At 31.2% G+C, this 20,185-nt stretch overlaps 2 protein-coding genes across 3 annotated transcripts; both read right to left on the minus strand.

Annotated features, from left to right (window-relative positions):
- Positions 1 to 5,312: 5,312 nt before the first annotated feature.
- Positions 5,313 to 14,061, minus strand: LOC113865897 (uncharacterized protein YNL011C). Of its 2 annotated transcripts, none has more exons than XM_027500702.1 (12): positions 13,713 to 14,061; positions 13,445 to 13,577; positions 12,730 to 12,826; positions 11,946 to 11,989; positions 10,703 to 10,859; positions 10,439 to 10,510; positions 9,507 to 9,590; positions 8,187 to 8,288; positions 7,830 to 7,877; positions 7,235 to 7,360; positions 6,329 to 6,421; positions 5,313 to 5,796 (listed from the first exon to the last, which is right to left on the minus strand). In XM_027500702.1, the coding sequence occupies exons 1-12, from the start codon at positions 14,020 to 14,022 to the stop codon at positions 5,662 to 5,664; spliced, it is 1,401 nt and encodes a 466-aa protein (XP_027356503.1). In that variant the 5' UTR covers positions 14,023 to 14,061; the 3' UTR covers positions 5,313 to 5,661. The 2 variants fall into 2 exon arrangements, 1 of the variants encoding a protein (XP_027356503.1); XR_003505020.1 differs by having other exon boundaries at positions 5,741 to 5,796; positions 6,329 to 6,437.
- A 1,292-nt stretch (positions 14,062 to 15,353) lies between these two features.
- Positions 15,354 to 18,415, minus strand: LOC113853198 (U-box domain-containing protein 7-like). Its single transcript, XM_027483698.1, has 2 exons — positions 17,893 to 18,415; positions 15,354 to 16,197 (listed from the first exon to the last, which is right to left on the minus strand). The coding sequence occupies exons 1-2, from the start codon at positions 18,339 to 18,341 to the stop codon at positions 15,354 to 15,356; spliced, it is 1,293 nt and encodes a 430-aa protein (XP_027339499.1). The 5' UTR covers positions 18,342 to 18,415.
- Between the last annotated feature and the right edge of the window lie 1,770 nt (positions 18,416 to 20,185).

Below are 20,185 nucleotides of genomic sequence, written 5' to 3' on the forward strand. Positions count from 1 at the left end.
AGGTAATATTGACGATAAAAAAAACACTACTAGATGTGTGTTACTCGTGGATGATTGTACTTGCTTTTGAAATTCTAAAAAGTACCTTATTGTCACACTTTGTACTTTTGTCATTGAGTATGTCGCTGCAACATCTTCAAACAAAAATTAAAAACAACATGAAATAAATCTTCTTTATAAGAAAATTTTTAATGAAAAAGATATTCTAATAAAAGTAAGACCCTTACAAATGAATAAAGATAAAATTAAGTTCTATAAATAAGAAATCCAATAATTTCTAGATAAAAGATTAATTAATTAGACTATCAAAATCACCTAGGAGTTGTACTAAGATTTATGTTAACAAAGCTTCAGAACAAAAAAGAGAACTCTTAGATTAGTAATAAATTATATATCACTAAAAAATATTAAAATGAATCATATATCCTTTAGCAAATAAACAAGATTTAATTATTAATCAAATCCAATATATTTTCAAAGTTTGACATGAAATTTGGATATTATCAAATATCTATTAAAGAAATAGATAGATATAAAACTGCATTTGTAGTTCCATTTGGACATTATGAATTAAATGGAATGGAATGTCTCAAAGTCTTAAGAATGCACCTAGTAAATTTCAAGAAATCATGAACAAAATATTTTACTCATATATGAAATTTTCTATAATATACTTAGATGATATACTCATCTTTTCGAAAGAAATAAATCAACACATCCAACACCTTAATAAATACATATAATTAGTTAAATACATGTAATTTGAAAAGATGAGTATATTTCAAATAAAAATAAGATTTATTGGATATGATATTTATCAAGAAACATTTATGACAATACAAAGATCATTAGAATTTGCAACTAAATTTCCTAACAAAATTATAAAATAATTACAAAGATTTATAGGATGTTTAAATTGCATATTTATTTTTTTGCCAAATATTAGGACAATATGTGGTCCTCTATATTCTAGACTTAGAAAAGACTCTCTAGATTGAAGTAAAGAGATGAGTGAAACCATAAAAACAAAAAATTAAGTCATCGTCAAAATTATTCCTTGTCTAGGAATTCCATATCCAAATGCATCCTTCGTAGTAGAAATTGATGCATCAAAACTTGGTTATAGTGGAATTCTTAAACAAGTACATCCTTAGTATATAAAAGAGTAAGTCCTTAAGTATCATTCGAGTACCTAGCATCCTACCCAACAAAAATATTCTACTATCAAAGAAGAAATTTTATAAAAGTGAGGCCCATAAAAATGAATAAAGAACAAATCAAATTTTGTAAATGCATATTTTAGCATGTCATTAGAGAATATTTTGATGAATTTATGCTTTATTTGAATAAGTCTTACATTGATTATGTTCTTAATTATCGCAGTTTAACATGCTAAGGACTTAGTGAATTATTAAGACATTTTGAGCATTAAATGGATGTAATTTGAAGTCAAGCACACTCTTGCTTCCCTTCAAGCACATCCATGCTTGTCTTCTATTATAGTTTGAGGGTGTACCTATTTGAGAATTCTACCACAACCAAGTTTTGATGCATTTATTTCTATTACTAAGGATGCATTTAGATCTAGAATTCCTATACAAGGAATAGTTTTAACTATGGCTTTAATCTTTTTTATGGTTTCACTCATTTCTTCATCCCAAACTAGATGATCTTTTCTAAGTCTAGAATATAGAGGCCCACTTATTGTCCTAATATTTGACCAAAAAAATTGATATGTAATTTAAACATCCTAGAATTCTTTTTAATTGTTTTTCCTCTTTAACTTTGTTAGAAAATTTTTTGACAAATTCTAATAATTTTCTATTGGCATAAAAGTTTCTTGATAAATATCATAACCAAAAAATCATATTTTTGTTTGAAATATACACTCATCTTTTTTGCTTATATTACTAACTCATTTTGTTTGAGGTATTAGATGTGTCGATTTACTCTTTTCGAAAAGATTAGTACATCACCTAGGTATAACATAGAAAATTCTATATATGGGTAAAATATATTGTTCATAATTTCTTAAAGTTTACTAGCCGCATTCTTAAGACCTTGAGGCCTTACATTTCATTCATAATGCTCAAATGAAACTACAAAATGCAATTTTTTATCTATCTTTTTCTGCAACAGATGTTTGATAATATATATATTTTATGTCAAACTTTAAAAATATATTAGTATTAGTTAATCTTTTAATTAAGTCTTATTTATTTGGTAAAGAACATCTTATCCATTTTAATATTTTGTTTAGTAGTTTAGAATTTATTACTAATCTAGAAGCTTTCCTTTCTTGCTTTGAAGTTTTTATTCAGTCAATTATATTTATTTTATTTGATAAAATTGTTGAACAATTAGTAAAATTGAAGTTAAAAAGCTTTACTACAATATTTGAAATTGCAAGCAAATATATAAAAATTTAACTAAGTTGAAAATTGAATTATATCATTGATTACATAAATAAAAGCATATACCTATAGTTATGTGCTACATTTTTTATAAGATGATAATGATTATGTAAAGTTACCTCTGAAATTTTTAAATATTATAAATACTTCACATATTATTTTTAATTAAAAATGTATACTTACTTTAAAAATTATGGAATATAAAAATTTAAAACAAATACAATTTTGAAGTCAATAGCAAAAGTAATAAATAAAATAATATTGTGATTTCTTTGCTTTCATTTGTAAAGTTTTTAATAAGAGGAGGAAGTACTTTATTTTTATTGTTTCAATATTTTCAAATTCAAAAAAAAAAAAGAATTTGGACAATATAAGTATCAAAATATAAACAAAAAATGACTGAAAAATAATAAGTTGTTTAAGTGAATATCTAATATAGAAATACCAAAATTACCAAATAAATGAAAAAAATTAATGTTTATATTATAAATTTATAATATCTTGTTATAGTTTCTCAAATCATACAACTTTAATTTTTTTATGGGATTATTACAAAATTTATGTTATGCAACGTATAAGAATTATTACCACCTCATTTTCAAGTAAGGTAAATTTTGTCACACATGAATTTAATACATGACTCATACAAGTTGGAGATGACAAGCTACTAATAATTAGTAAAGAAGAAGACATTTTTATATGGATAAAAATTTCAAGCCACTGTCTTAAGAACTTAAGCCAACGAGGGATTCACTTAAACAAATTATTGATAGTACATATCTAAATTTTCAATAATGAGATAAAAAGATATCTTAAAGAAAAAGTCACATTCTTTTAAATAACATATTAGAATTTTTTTTAATACTTTAAATTTTAATAGTTTTCTCCACCATTGCTTGTGACTCAAAGAAAAAATGTCAACTATGTGACTTAAGAACATAAATCACACATTAATAATGTACACAGGAATAAGACTCTTTATCATGCATTTAAGAGAGCAAATAATTGAAACAAAAATATAGAAACATAAATCGCACATTAGGATGTCCATCTTCTTACTTTTTCATATTTGTTGAAACTTAAGAGATTGTAACTATTTATTTAATTCACACTTAAAAATATGAGACTCTTAAATCATAGATTTAAACCTATAAATAAAACATCTCATTTATATTGGAAATGTATGAAATAAAATTGAGATTTTTTCTTTTTTTCTAATTTTATTCTCTCTATTTTCTAATTTATCGATTATAATTTTACGTTCATTTTATTAAAAAAAATATAATTTTTTTAAAACTAAATATGCATAAAATGCACTAGTTAGCAAACTAAACATACATAATAAGAAATATTTTATAGTTTTTACAAAATTAGTCACACCACATCATCCATGAGCAATTTTGTAAAATTGATTGTAATGTGTACCCACCAATATTTGTACTTTGTGTTTGAATATGGTATTTTTATATTGTTATAATTTATGTTTTGGATAGTAAAATAAAGCAATTTTAAAATATTACTAAAATTGAATTGAATAATGTTTATATCAAATAAAAAGAATTTTAGATGACTTATTTTTAAAAGAAGTTTAAAAATCTTTCTATTATGCTTAATATTTTGTTATAATAATTCATAACTCACTCATACTTAACTCTCACCTTAAGTATCATTCATTATTATTTTGACCAAAATCTCATTTTGATTCTTAAGATAATAAGCGTTAAACATTTTAATTTTTGAAATTTAAAAATATTATGTTCATTTTTAACTTCTATTTTACTAAGCATTTTAAGTCATTGGACCTAAACATTGTTAATAGATAATAATAAAATATTGACATGTTATATTAAATAATATATATAATTGATTATGTGACAAAAATAATATTATATATGGTATAATTTTATCCCACACTTCTTTAACTTTGAATATTAAAGTTTAACTTTCTTCAATTCTATGCTCAAACTTTTCCATTGTCTAATTTATTCAAACCTTTCTCATAATCTTTTACTCAAAAAAATACTAAGATACAAAGATAACTCTTTTCAATTATAGCTGAAGAACCATATGTTGTAAATTATATTGTAGCCAATAACATATTTCAACTAGATAGCGAGAAACAAAAATCTTGAGTTAAGACGATAATTTTAAATTTTAAAAGACTAAATATCTAAACTTATTATTTCAATTACTAAAACAAGGATTAATCTTCTTAGTTTTATATTATTTTTAATTAAAAAAACCTCCATCCAAATACAACTATAAACTCACAATACGATCATTTTCAGTTTAATTTTGCGACAGTACCCTGCATCGTCAACAGGGGGGAAAAAACTTATAAAATTAAAAGAAAATATTATTTCCCTTCAAACTAAACATGTGCCTGTGTTTTAATAGTCGTGTGCTCCACACTTGAGGATCAGCCATAGGAGCCCAACGGATGATAGATTTATATCGTAATTTCCAAAATTGAAATTCAGGGGTCGAATTACATGTTATGAAGTTCTAAACAAATTCTGGTTCGTAACATCCATATCTCAACAACTGTGTGTGTTCCTAAGATGTCGTAATTAGGGGTACATTATTCTGAAAGAAAAACATTCTTCCATTTACTGGATGGTCTATTAAGAGAGAAAAACATGCATTTTTTAGTGTAAGAACAATCGTGTTCGTAACTCAATGAACCAGACTTCAATATAGTTTCTCATCACCGAAATGGTGTCTATGTAAAGGAGAATTAGCAGAAACATACTCAACAAGAAATGAAAGAAAAGAGAACCGTAAACAAATCGAGGCTCTAAAATGGAACAGCAAAATTAATGTATTACACGACACAAAATAGATTGTTTTGTTCTTAATATTCTTAATATAATAATAGCACTCTTACATGTCTTTGTTTACCATCACAACAAATTCAAGTATTTTTCATAAAAATTTTAAGGCATTCAGAGAACATTTTGTGTGCGATCACTAGTACAGTATTTTGATGGGAGAGAATTAACAGAAACCAGGAAGGGGAAATTTTGATGTTCCCATACATGATTCGCATATAAGGCCAATCATCTAGTATTCCTAATTTATTATTCGTATGAAAATTGGACTACAAGCGTGGAAAAAATTGTTAATGAAAAATTATATACACACGCATATATACCTTGTGTGTTTAGAAGAACAGAGTCAATAACAGCCTGCAAAAGTAAGATTCGGCGGTCAAATGATGATAATTTTACTAGCTCCTCATTAGTCATTATCGTCTGGTATCAATTAAATCATTGACTTGCGACTTCATGCATCTGTCTATTAAGTCAGCAAGAGATCTTATCAGTGACTTTGGGTCAAATATTGTACCCACTTTAGGATCTCGTACGGAGTCAACAACCATCTGAAAAAATTATAATTGGAAGATGATCACAAAGTAAGTAAATAGCATCATAAAATGACAATGGATCTTGTACCAAAATTAGAATATACAACTCCATCATGAATATGACCGTGTTAATTAAATCATTAATCCGTAACAGTATCAAAGACAGCCATAATTTTCTCATATATGAGCACATAAAGTCCAACTTTGAGCAAGCCAATTGTATAATGTCACTATCATGACTCTGTCTGTCAGAATAACACATTTAAACTGTTTTTGATCCACTCTCAATGTAAAAACTTTTTATATTAAACATCTAACCAGGTATTATGATAACAACATCAAGAGCAGCCAAACTCCTACAACGATGTCGTAACACATGATTGAATCTTAGTTTAAACGATTCACATTGATAGTAAATCAAATTTAATTCTTAGACAAATGCCAGATATAATCATGAACTTGCCATCTTAGAATACATCTTTGTGCGAGACAGAAGAGATTCTATCCACTTAATAATTTCCACAATGGACAGATTTAAGAGACATACCACGTCAAATATTCCTTGGGCGGCCAAACAGTCAACATCAACTGAAATTTCTCCATCTCTTGGCACCAAAAGGGTATTGATATAATCACTTGGCTGCACCAAATACAAACTGTACATAAATTACTTTTATTTCTTCCTTTTACGTACACTGAATGCTTCATGCTGTATAAAAGGAAGAAAAAATTTAGAAAACCCTAATGTGTCAGGGCAGACACTATTAAGAAGAATAAAATTTGTGCACGTATTAGAAAACAATAAGAATTAGAAAACTAAAATAAAAATAAGGAGAGGAAGTGCACTGCACTTCACTTTATACACCAATTAATTCTGAGGATAGTAATGATTCTTGGAAGTGAATAAAATTTGTCTGAAAAAATAGAAAAATACAATTTTCAAATAGCTTTGGCAATACGGAAAAAGGGTAACTTATAGAGTTATCAAAGATAAAGAATATATTAATTATAGAATGCGTAAATTCCTCATTGATGGGATATATTCAGCTTGAAAGAGAGGAGGAAAGTGAAATTTGTTGAAATAGATCAATCAATCATTTTTTGACTCCCCTTTTCAACGAGATAAAAAGGTATTCAAACTATAATATTGGCTCTCTTTAGAAAGTCGTGCATATCAAATGCTTTATTTTGAACTAGAATCAATATAGGCTCAATTTCGGTAAACTTTCAGATAAGTCTTTATATGAGAAAAAAACAATTTATGCTTCTCTATTTTGATAAGTTCTCTCATTTAACTTCTCTAAAATTTCAAGAGATAAGTTGTTTCTAACTTATGAAAAATGTTTTATTCATTTTTTATATTGATCTAAAATACTTTTCTAGAAGTTTGCCTAAACTAGGCCATTATGTTTTTTGTTTGACACCAAGTAGATTCAAAAGAAGAAACTCTCACAAGATTCTGTAAGCGGTTGCCAGGTTGTCCATATTTTCGATTTAGAGCATCTGTAATGGCAGTTACAAAACAAGAAGCTGAAAACCCATCAGTCTCCCGGTCACGTGTGCCATTTAACATAAGTACCTACCATTTTTTCTTCAATTAAATTAGTGAAATCAAGCTGAAAAAGTAGAATGTCTAAGATTGCCAAATCTAATCCAACATGACATGACATCAAAATAACAGATACAACAGTCTGAATCTCATGCATAGGAGCTTTTGTATCTAGAAACATGAGCTTAGCAAGCTGGAAAAATAAAGGCATGGAACTTGGTGAGAGCATTGGACTAATGCCCACATGGACAGGACCAGAGATCTCTGCACGTATTAAAAGACATTAGCTTATGACCTATTTTGCCTCAATGTGCAGCAGTCAAGCTAATGTTAGACCACTTAGCAACTTTACTTCTTCCAAGGAAGGGTCCAAGATTCCATGTAAACTAACAAGTAATTTGTCAAGCATAAATTTCTCTATTATCATAGGGTAGAAGGGCTACCACACATTCTACAAGTAACCAAACAAAATGTGAAAAGTAACATAACAAGGAAATACCTTGAGGCAGGACCTTGAAGAAATAATCTCCCCAATTCCCAGTAATACCTACAATAATTAGCAAGTCAGTAAACAGCTAAAAGGTGAGCCACCTTGTCATAAAGAATGAAATCTAGATATTGTTCCAACAAATTACATATTAATCAAGTAAAAAATGACTCAATAAAATGCTGGAAGAGTTGAACAATCATGCTTTCAATTTTGTAGACACAGAATCTCACTGCATTCACGACTGCTCAAATGTTTTAATACCAGTAGTTTTCAAATATATATAATCATCAATGTTGTCAATAGCAAAGGTCAATACTACCAAATGTGATCACAAACATGAACAAAAATAATGGTAAGAATATTTACCAATGAGGGGCAGATTGAAGTAAAAAGAGAGCCTATGCCATACACAATGCAGTCCACATTCCTTAGTTGCTCCAATACAGTCAAATTAACTGAGGGAAATACCTATTCAAAAAAGAGAAAAAGAACTTCCAATTAAAAATTATTTGTAAATTTGGAACCAAATGGCCAAATTCATTTTTGGATTTCCAACAGTAAGACAAGCAAATGAAAAAGCTAGTGTGTATTGATATTTTCATAATGCAAGCAAACAAATAAAACAGCACCCACCTTAAATTCAAAATACAAGTTGCCTACTACCCTACCTTAGCAGAATTAGATGTAGTTAGCTCTCCATGTTATAACCCATCAGGCTATTGGCCTGGTGGTCACCCATTTAGTAACAAGCAGGTATTTCCCCCTGCCCCTAGTTCAAGTTTGAACAGCAAGTACACTAAAAAATAGAGCCTTGTTATAGTACAAAAATGATAATTCCAATAAAGAAGGGAAGTTGGACTGCATATGTATCATTAGAACGACTCTCCTCTGCATCAGGTTCTCTCATTGACATTCAGTTAAAATAAAGGCTTTTAGTTTATTGATATTTGTTTACCTGTTGCTTTTCTTTCAACAGAGCATATCATATCCTTTGTCTTATATGGCTTCTTTTTCTTCTAACATCAACTAAAGAATAAATGCATTTTTTTATTCTAATATTGTGTTAAATACTGTGCAGAAAGACAGAATACGTACCCATGACTCCATGCCAGTTAATGGATAACTTCCCTTCTTTCTTTCTACAAATTTTTCATTTACAATAAAAAGAATTAAATTAAAGCATTCCTTGGTTGCATACTTGCATCTTCCATATAACCCATATCTTTTGCCTATCATTGATAACAATGTGATAGGATACTGAGTAGGGGCAGTAGTATAAAAGAGAGTGATAGGCCTGCAGAAGGAGAATTAGTGAGGCCCAAGGTGTGGCAGGTTTACACGAGGAGGAAGAAGGTGGGCCCTTCAACTAATGATTAGTTAGTTAGAAGGCTATGACATGTTATGGGAAGAGATTGTATTGGGAGAGGTAAATTGATGGTGAGTTAGTTAGAGGAGAGAGAATCTCTGAAAGAGTCACTGACTCTGGAAAAGCTATGAATACATTGTATAGCATTTTTGCTCATTCATACGCATTCAATATTATACAGTACTGTCGTTTGATTATATTTTTTTGCTCTGTCATCTGTTCCTATTACAATGCATAGCTAGATGCAAGAGATATATATGACAATTGACTAATGTAAACAAACTGTGAAATTAGTAGGCCCAACAAGGCTCAGAACTTACCTCGTGGAGCAAATTCTTTCCCTCACTTGACATGTAGAACACCCGTTTTATTTTTGAAGGAAGTGCTGGAGCTGAAGAGCTTCCCTACCCATGATATTATAAAATTTCAAAAGAAGAGAAATACAAGACTTTTACGTCAGGCACCAGCAGCACAGTGAAAGATCTCAATCAAGTGAATCAACAAGTTACAGACAGAACTACTTACACTAGATGAACATATCAATCACTATTATGAAATAACTAATTAGGGGTGTGAATAAGAAAACTATTTCTATATGTTGAGAAAGAAAAAAGAAATGAGAAGACATAGGATAAATTTGTGTTGGAATACACAGCAGAGCTATCTATTTATAATAATGCACAATGTTTACATAATATTATATAATATCTCATGATATTTTGCTATCTAAAATTATGCTATCTATGTAGTTTTCTTATTTACATAATTATTTTAATTACATTATTCTCAACACTATGCCTCAAGTTGGAGCATAAAAATTAAATGCAGTGTTTGTTACATATATAACTTATACAAGGCTCCCTTAAGATTTGGTAAATATATCTACCAATTGAACATTAGAGTTGAAAAATCAAGTAATAATATCTCCAAATAAAATCTTTTCTCTCTAATGAAATAATCTATCTCAATATGCTTGGTGCTCTCAACAAACACCCAACAATTAAAATTTCCAAATGTCAATCCAACATCAACACTACATCTGCGCACACCCCACATCATTACTGACCTAAAAATAACATTACTATTACTGTTGATTGTTGAATCCCCATGAAGAAGTGATCAATTTCTTTCAATAAGAATCTCAAAACTATATAGGAGCCTTTATTGCAGGAAAATTTCTTCCATATTAGTAGGATTTTAAGCAAACCAACATTGGGGTAGGAATAATATCACAACACATACGCTGAAATACCTTCTTAATAAGTTCCATTGTTCCACTGGTGGGATGAGAAATTTCATTTTGTCCCCGGATAATAGTTCCATCCTATATATTAGAGAGTTAGAGAACAATATAGGATATTGCAACAACTATTAAAATAACAGGTCAGTCATCTTTGTGAATTCCTATATATCAAGTTCTTTTGACAGGAAACGAATAAATTTCAGTTCAGAAATCAAAATAGCATTAAAACTCTGTGAAGCAATAATTACATGGATAAATAGATATATAACATACCCATAATTCACACCCTAATGTAAGTCTGTCATTGGTTGAGATCACAGGTAGAACCAGGCTTTCAGGAGGAATATCTGAAACCCGCGAAAATAGAAATATTGCAGCATCCAAGGACTGAAAAAATATGCGTGCTCCTGCAAAAAAGAAGTTCCCAATGCTGCAACTTTATAAAAGTCAGTTACATTGCTTGTGTCATGCACCAAAATAGTCATTTAGCAGGATTTACTATTATCAGTTTAATTTGGACATAAAACCAGCTTGGCAAATACCCATTTATCCCAAAGTAAAACAGAAGTTGCATACACAATAGATTACAATTTGAAAAACAAAAAATATAACATCAGCAGCAACAAGCAATTATTCATCAATCTCAGGAGAAATATATCTTGAATACATATGTTCTTCCAGGGTAGAAAATGCCAATTGAGTTTTAATGCCATACTTACAGAAGAGAATTATACTCTTCCAAAGCCTGCAAGGATGCAAGCCTTCAAACTAGGGGTCACAAAACAAAAGAAAGAGGACAATATGGTGAAGCAAGAAATAAGTAACCCTATCAGTCATGATGTCTTGTTAAGTTGTTTCAGTGCAGGAAGCTAAGGTTTTTCACAAGGTAAGATTGTGGATTGCTATTGTAGCCTATAAGAATATGCATTGGGCATTTTACCCACTGAAAGTTTTAATCCTAGAAAAGAAAAGTCAAATACATTACATATACTTGTTATTGACATGACAGGTGTATGTAAGGTATTGACATGACGCCTATGTAAGCCATTGACATGACATAAATTGAATTATGAAATTAATCATGAAGCAGGCCACGGAAAAATACAAGACAACACAAGAGAAAAACACAAGCATATATATTTCATTTGAAATTTCTCAAATAGATTTGCTTTACAATAAACCTAACATTGTTCTGAACCAGTCACTAATGTCTCATGACTCTTGTCATTAGAAATATGAATGTGGAATTCACAAATCAACCCACTTGGCAATTATTCCAAAATCTAGAGCTTTTAATCATCCCCATTCCCCACTAATGGAAAGAGAAAGAAGCAACACAACAACTAATGGCCATTAGGCATCAAGCCTGATCTGCTTCTTCAATGCAATGGGATTCCACTTTTGTCAATATAGCATGATTTATATCATTAAAAAAAAATATCTTATTTATAGGGAGAAAAAAATTACAGGAAAAAAACACCACAGCAAGCATGTTGCGGAATTAGAAATAAAGGACCTGCCATTGCTGAAACAAAATGATTCTTCAGCCCGGCAGAGAATCTGTGTAAAGACCGAAAAGAAAGTCCAAATTTAATGTCAAATTATCAAAAAATCCAAAAGATTGAAAAACCTTGATAAAAAGTAAGTATCATAATGATTATTGTAACAATCATAATAATATATTTCAGATAAAAACAGGAAAAGAAAAATGTTACGCAAGTGTATGTGCGTGTGTGCATGTACGCTTATGTATAATTAAGACCAGATATCTTAAGAGCATTACCAAAAGCAAACCTTTCCATTCCTATTTTGACCATACACAGACTTCATTGAGGTTTAGCAATATTATATCCCATACTGTTCCCTTTTTATACTCTACAATGATATGCCACAATTGATATGATAATGTAACACTATGAACCCCTTTCATTAATACAAATCATCACTGATTTCTTATGTTATTATATGAATTGAGATTTGAGAGAGGTCGGTACAAGGTCAAACAGATAGCTGTATTGGGGTGCAATATCGTTAAACATCAAAGGGAAAGGGAGTAATTTGACCCAAAATAAAAGGACCACTGGCATGATATGCAGTAAAATACTACACTCTAAGAAGCAATACCAATTACCAAGTACCAACATGTCAAAAATGAATGATTGAAGTATAAATAATGAAAAAACCTGCATTTATAACTAAAAGTACATAAGAAATATTTGTAATAAAAAAAAGAAAACAGATCATTCAAGAGGCAAACAAGAAACAATCATAACTAGCCTCAGTTTGTTAGTCCAATTCACCTGATTTTGAAAATAAACCAGAAAAGCTCGAATAGTCTCTCTATAGGGTTTTGACACACCTTTCCATAAAAAGTGATCGCCTTCCACAATAGTGTACCTTTATAAGTCACACGGGGATGAAGTTAAATCTTTCTTAAAAATAATGATGCAGACAAAATATAATGCATAAGAACCTTTTCAAAATAACTTATTTTTCAGAATTCTAAACACATAGTGTCTGTTGACTCTGTTCAGCTTAAAGTTGAGTAGAATTGACTTTAATGGAATGGATTTTGAACCATTGAAATGTGATTGGGATGGGTGCCTAAATTAACATGAACCACTTGTTTATTAGAATTTGTATTTTCATTGGAAAGTTTAAGAATTGATCTCTTTAATTTAAAATAACAGGGCCTTGTATATATCCCTCTAGTCCTTTTTACAAGAAATAATTTACATTTTCGTAAGAATTAATTGTTGTAATATTTTTATACCCTTATTTATCGTGTGATTTATGTTAATAGGACACTCACTCATTACTCATATAAATGAATATATATATATATATATATTAGAAATCATCACCCAACTTAGCAGTTAGCAGACTATTAACTAAATCTGCCCATCCCAAGACAGCAACCCTTTAAAGCAAGTAGACGAAAAAGGAACGAAGCCATCCATAATTGGGGGGGCAAAAAGCATTAAGCACGCGGCAGCACAAGTAAGTATATGGTACCATTCTGATTTAGCTTGCAGTGGGTCGATTGGTAGACGATGACCAAGCAAATTTCGAACCGCAAGAGCCTCAGCAGTACTTTGATCAGACAACCTCAGACACCTAGAACGTATGTCTCCAACCGCAGGACCCCCTGAAACATACGCAACCCAATCAACCAAATCACTGAAAAACATAACTTCCCTCACCCTCAAAATTTGATTTGGCGAGTCAAAAAAAAAGAATTCCCCCAAATGCAGAAACACCAATAATGAACATTACGCAATACCGAGAACACGAACAATCTCAGCTGTACTTCCACCATCGTCGGAAACAGGGAGAACATGAGAGACGCGGGTGGAGAAATTCTTTAGCTCTTCGACGACGCCGTTGAAGGCAGTTCCTCCGGAAAAGACTAGCAATGCAGGCTGTGGGTGAGTAGGGTTAGGGTTTGAGTAACAGCGACGATGATGACCGTGTTGTGAGGGAGTGGTCGCCATTGGAGGAGAAGAAGGTGGAGAAGCGAGGATCCTGGTGGAGCTGGAGAAGGTGGGAGGAAGGTTATTCCAGAACGTGGGACCCAAGAATGTGTCCACCATGTTCGCAAATCTCGTGTTTGTGTACACCTTACGTTTGTGATTGTGTTCAGAACGGACTATACTATGTTGTGTCACCTCCAAATTGCATTTCTTTTTCTGGTTTTATGGCATTTTTAATAATTTTATCAGAATCTATCTATATATATAATATATGTTATATTTTAAACAGATTTAAAAAATTTGGTTCTAATTTCGACGTATTATATTTTATTTTAAAAAAGTGATGATTAGTGAAAAAAGAAAATTTGTGTAAGGATACATCTAAATTATTTTTCCTAATTTGCAAAAGAAAAAGTGAGAAAAAGAAATTATATTGACAAAAATGCATTAATTTTAATTTTATTTTATTTTATGATAAAAATTTAAATACTATTTAATATAAAGTTTTTTTAACTTGTCAACATTCGCATAGGATAAAGTCATATAAAATAAATTGTAATAAAAAAATTATAATATTTAATATTATCAATGTATTAAATAACATTAATAAAAAATTAATATGAATAATTTTTTTATCCTTTATAATGTTACACAAGTTAAAAAAAATTATAATATAATTATATTTGTTCTTATTTTTATCTAATTAAATAAAGACTCAAGAATAAAATATAAGTATTTATAAATAAAAAAATTTATAAAAAAATATACAATTATTATATTAAAGTTATAAAATATAATAAATATTTCTATTTTTAATAAAATTTTATTATTATTAGCTATTTATTTTCAGTTTTAAGAACTGAAATTAATAAAATCTTTAGATAAATAGAGAAAAAATTTAATTTTTCGTTATTGTCTTATTTCTTATAATTCAAATAACTTAAAAGCATATTAATTTTTACTCATTTCCCCTTCTCATATGCGATTAAAATGTGACAAATTTTACTGTCTCTTATAATAAAAGCATTACAACTTAATCGTATATTTATCAAAACAAATAAGTTGATGTGTATTGTTTTTTTGGTAATTTCAAATCAACTATTCCATGCCTTTATTGAAGTGGGTTTGGAACCACTTGTGATGTTTTATTGGTCAGAATGGCCACGGTGTTGAAACGAAATTTATAATATTAGTTTGAATTCCTAATATTCAACAATTTTCTGTCATTGGAAACTTTTCATTTACACATGTCAACATATACAAATGTTGTAGAAAGAAATGTCAAGGTGACATTTTCACGTTCTGTTTCTATATTTTTTCACCTTTTTGTTCGATAAAGGGATACCGTCAATGGGTGGTGCCAAAGAATAGCACATAACATGAAGGCCTAAATTGTTAAAGCTAAAACTGAATCAACTTACAATTCAAAACGAAAAAAGAAAGAAAAGCCCTTAGTAAGGCAAACTCTTGGAACTTGTGCTGATAATCAATGACTTCAGTTTAGAAGATTCCCCAGCTGCATTTGCTCTCTGTGTTATTATTTCCATATTCCTATGCAAGCTTTGTTTCACCAAACTCTTCATCATTTTCTTCCCTTCTTTTGCATCTCTTTGATTTATGGGTGATCCCATTGCAAATCTTGGCGTTTGTGGACCAGAATGTGGCCCCATTTTTGTTTGCCTTTCATCCTTAAACCATTGTAATAGTTTCTGTGCTCTCTTCTGAGCTAAAGGGCTCCCCAATAAAACCACTTCAAGAAGTACATGAACAATCCCACCTTGTGCCATTTTCTCTCTTTGCAATGAACTTTGATGTGCTAGAATCATTAAAATATAAACTGACAACTCTTGGCATTTGGGTTTGTCTTCCCATGACAAGATCTCAATAAAGCTTTCTGGCACCATTGAGCTGTTCTCTATTGCTTTCTTTCCCATCAAAGTCACTAACAAGTTCCCTAGAGTGGCAAGTGCTTTCTCCGAAATATCTTTTACCAAGGACAATTCCAAGAGGATAGGGACAACACCACTAGAAACCAAAGGGCTTGCATTCTCTAACACAGTTGATAGGTTGTATAAGGCACCCAAACACAATTTTTTTATGTCAAAACTTGAGCCTATCTCAAGAATACTTCTAAGTATTGGGATAAAGTCTAATGAAGCAAGAGGAAATTGGGTATTTGCTAAAGATGACAATGACAAAAGCAACTCAGCACATTCATTTGTTGATTCATCTACAAGGTCGATTGTCCTAGGCAGCTTGGATAATATTCCAGCCTCCACTATCAAAGCCTTGTTCCTGAAGAAAACACGTAATAGACACGTCAGGTAAAGAATCAAAGCATGTTTCAACTCAGTCAAAGTTAGGTCAGAAACAAATATTTGATTATTTTCTCAAAGTCAGCATTAACTAGTCCAAAACCCAACTCTCCACTATCATCATCCTACCATCTTCAATTCATTTTTTCTCCGTTTGATGGGAATGATGCAATTTGTGTAATAAATTATAAGAAGGCCAAACCAACTAAATTAAAAACATTATTTATAGAAGAGTGAAGTCAACGAGAATCTGAAGTTAATACCCGTGTTGAAAAATGAAGGTCAACAAAAGACATAAAATTGTCTAAAAGATCATAAAGGAATCTGATCAACTACCCTATATTTTGTAAATCAGTTTTTTATAATTTTAAGACAAAAATGTCGCTTCAAGATGAACTTTGTCCCCTCGTAGCTCATGCTATAACCCAGCAACTCAGTTGACACTCAGCGCACATTTTGGTGATTTAATATTAATTATGTTTCTTCCAACTAATACTAGCATGCACATTAAGGCATGATGCTACAGTGGGATTTGGGCAAATTTGATCCGAAAACATTGGCTAAATTTCATTCTCAGATTTTAATGCAAGTTTAATTAGTTTGATAACTTTCATGCTTCTACAGCCTGTAGGGGAGATGCTACTCTAAATGCCTACACCCCCCGTGATGTCTTTGCCTCTGTTTGATGTGTTAATTTCTTTTTTCCCCGTGAAATGTACAGAGCAATTTGATTGTGCTTACTGTGGAGTCATGAACCAAACCCGCCAAGGCCAACCGCCACTTTGTATTCACCGATCTTGTCCTTGCTCCCCAAAAGTCAAAATGAGCGATTACTCAATCCTCACGATGGCTCCACTAGCTAACCAGTTTCTTTATAAAATATGATTATATATTTGTCCTCATCAAAAACACTACCGCAAATAAAAAGACAACAAAAGTATGACTATGATAAATAAGAGTTTAGTACTAATTCATGCACTTTCAGCTCTAGTTAGTGGAGCTTAACCAATTTTACATTTTCAATTTTAGTTTCCCTATCATTTCTTCTCTCAAAATATGTTATCCTAAAACAACACTTGCACGGTTTAAAGTTTTAAACATTCATTTTAGGAAAATGTTTATGGATCATTAACAAGAGATATCTTTAGGTGTTTTTTTAAATGTGTATATAAAAATAATGAAAAACAAGAGATATAAAAGTCATGATATACGATGTTAAATACGGTATTTCAAATATTAAAACTCTTCATTTTATCTTTCTGTGCCATTGCATGGACATCTATTCTGCGTATATGAGTATATGTTAGCGACACCCAACTATTTAGACTCTTCAAACTCATCTCATGGAGAATCAACTCAACATTTCAACCAATAAAATCAAAGAACTTAATAAATCAATCCCGGGGTTTCAAATTTGAATCAAACATAGTTTGACACCTTAAGACACAACTTTATATCGTTGAGCTGCTGCTCCTTATTGATCTTCTTGAAATCATGGTTTTGGGAAAAACTTAGTCTCACGTAGCTCTTGCCCAAACCATGGTTTGAGACTTAAAACTCAAAACCAAACACTTAAGACTATCAAACAGTAAAAAACAGAGAAGTTTATGTGGCAAACGTTCATAACAAAATTCAAAAAGACACGAAGAAAGAACATAGGAGTTGCAAAACTTACGAGTAAGTTCCATCAGCTAGGTTGATCAACGCCGTTAACCCTGCTCGCCGGCGACTAGCCACCGGTGATGCCACCATAGATACCAACACCGGCACCACTCCAAGTTCTGTTATCAACTTTCTAACCTTCACACCCTCTTTAGCTAACTTTTCAATCTCCTTCGCTGCAACCTCCTTCTCTTCCCAACTTCCAAAGTGAAGCATCTTCACTGTCCTCTGCAACAAGATTGAAGACTCTTCCTCCTCCTCCTCCTTGTGTTTCTCCATAACTTGAACTACTTCAATAATTTCAACTTTGTTGTTGTGTTCAGTTCTGCTTTTAGCCATGTCAAACCGATCAGAGGGGTCACAACGCTTTGTCGTTGCTTTGGATCGGAGAAACCGTCTGAACCGGGTAAAGAACCGAAGCTTTATGTTAGATAACACCCAGATAGAAGAAGAAGAAGACATGTTTGAGAGAAAGGAGAAAACAAAGCGATATATTGAAAAAGTGTGTGTGTGGTGTTTGGTGTTTGGTTCGTGTGTAATTTCGTTTCTGCTTCTGACTTTGGAAACAGAGAGAGGGCAGAGGAAGAAGTAAGAGAAAGCAAACCAATGAGACTATTTGAAAGCGCTCTATGAACTTAAAACACAGGGGAAGCACAGAGCACATGCGGAAAACATTTTAATGTAACGGTGGATTATGATATAAGATCTCAAGTTATTCATTTATTAATGGAATTTATGCATCGTTTGTTTTAAGTAAAAATATTTCTATTTCCGTACCTAAACTTCAAAACTTGATAGAAGAATAAGTGCAAATTTAATTATTTATGCGGTCGTGACTATATTTGAACTAACATATTATATAAATAGCATAATTTATAAAATAATTGTAGATAACAGTTCATGGTTTATGTCGTCATTTTGGTAGATAAAAATTACTTGGTAATTGGTACAATACCACTGACGTCTAACATTGAGTCTTTCTCTGCCAGTGTTTCACAATCTCAACCTAATTAGTCTATAAATTAGTGGAGATGAAATATTAGTAGTTTAGGACCTATCATATGTCTTTACCAAATTCAATTTTAGGCACTTTCTTGGGTGTACATAAAATGGGGAAGCCTTTGTTCAATGGTCCCAAGTAGGCTGCATAATATGACTTGGCATTTTCTTCATTATAAGAGACAACAACCAACTAAATTTAGACTTGGCTTTTGATGTAAACCCACATCCATTGCATGTGAGAATCAGGGAAACCCAGCCTACATGTCCCCCCATGGAACCATGAAATTTGGGGCAGTGCACACGTGTCAACATTAATGGTCACTTAATATATCTTCTCATAACCCTTCATTTCTACAAATCTGATCTGGATCAGTGGCTGTGATATTCTCACATGCATTAGTGATTGATCATGTCAAGTCTCCCCTGTATGAAGGGGTTAGGGAAGGGGTGCAGTCACTCATTAATTTCATTGATTCCTTTTTCGATTATGCTTTAGATAAAGCAAGTTAAATAAAAGCCCCCCAATTTTATTTTGTTTTAAAATACATTTAAAACCAAACAGTTTATAGATGTATTATAGAGATCTGAGCTAGGAGAACCCAAAAGAATATGCGGCTATGATAGTGCAATTTTTCAAGATATATAAGAGCTGATGGAGCCAGGTAGATGCATTAAAAGAGCATCTTCATTGACAAACAAAATATAAATAAAAAAAAGAGAGAAATATATTATTTTAGTTATATGTCGGCATTTAGGTAATTCGTTTGGATGAACAAATTCGTTTTAATTAACTAAATATTAATTATCGCTAGAAAAGCTGTAAGTGCCGTTTTAATTAGGGATTTTTAGGAGAAGTGCCTAATACTTAAGTGCACCGTTTGTATGCAAATAAGTCATCACCAATTTAGACGCACATAATAGGGCTCTTAAGTTGACAGTAATAAACTTTGATATAGCTTTGGGTGGAGAGATATATTTGAGACTTTGATGGCTGAGGCATTTCCATGTTGGAGTCCACTACAAATTTTTATCCATCTTTGAATCGCAGGCACTGAAATTTCCCACGTGTGAAGGAGGCACTTCTTTCATCAGTAACAGTTCCATGTTTTCGTTTTCGTTTTCGTTTTGGCCTTGTGTGCGCGCCTGTGTGACAGTGCAATATGATGTGTGCCACTCCCAACTTGCGTATCTCCAACAATATTTGTTTCTTATTGCCGTTTATGAACCATAAATTAGTGTCTGTCTGCACAACCTAGTTAAGTTCCAGATGAAAACATTTGAAATCTAATGGTACTTACTGTGTG

The sequence above is a fragment of the Abrus precatorius genome, unplaced genomic scaffold, assembly GCF_003935025.1.
Source record: "Abrus precatorius isolate BTA unplaced genomic scaffold, Abrus_2018 Scaffold10, whole genome shotgun sequence".
NCBI classification, from domain to species: domain Eukaryota; kingdom Viridiplantae; phylum Streptophyta; class Magnoliopsida; order Fabales; family Fabaceae; genus Abrus; species Abrus precatorius.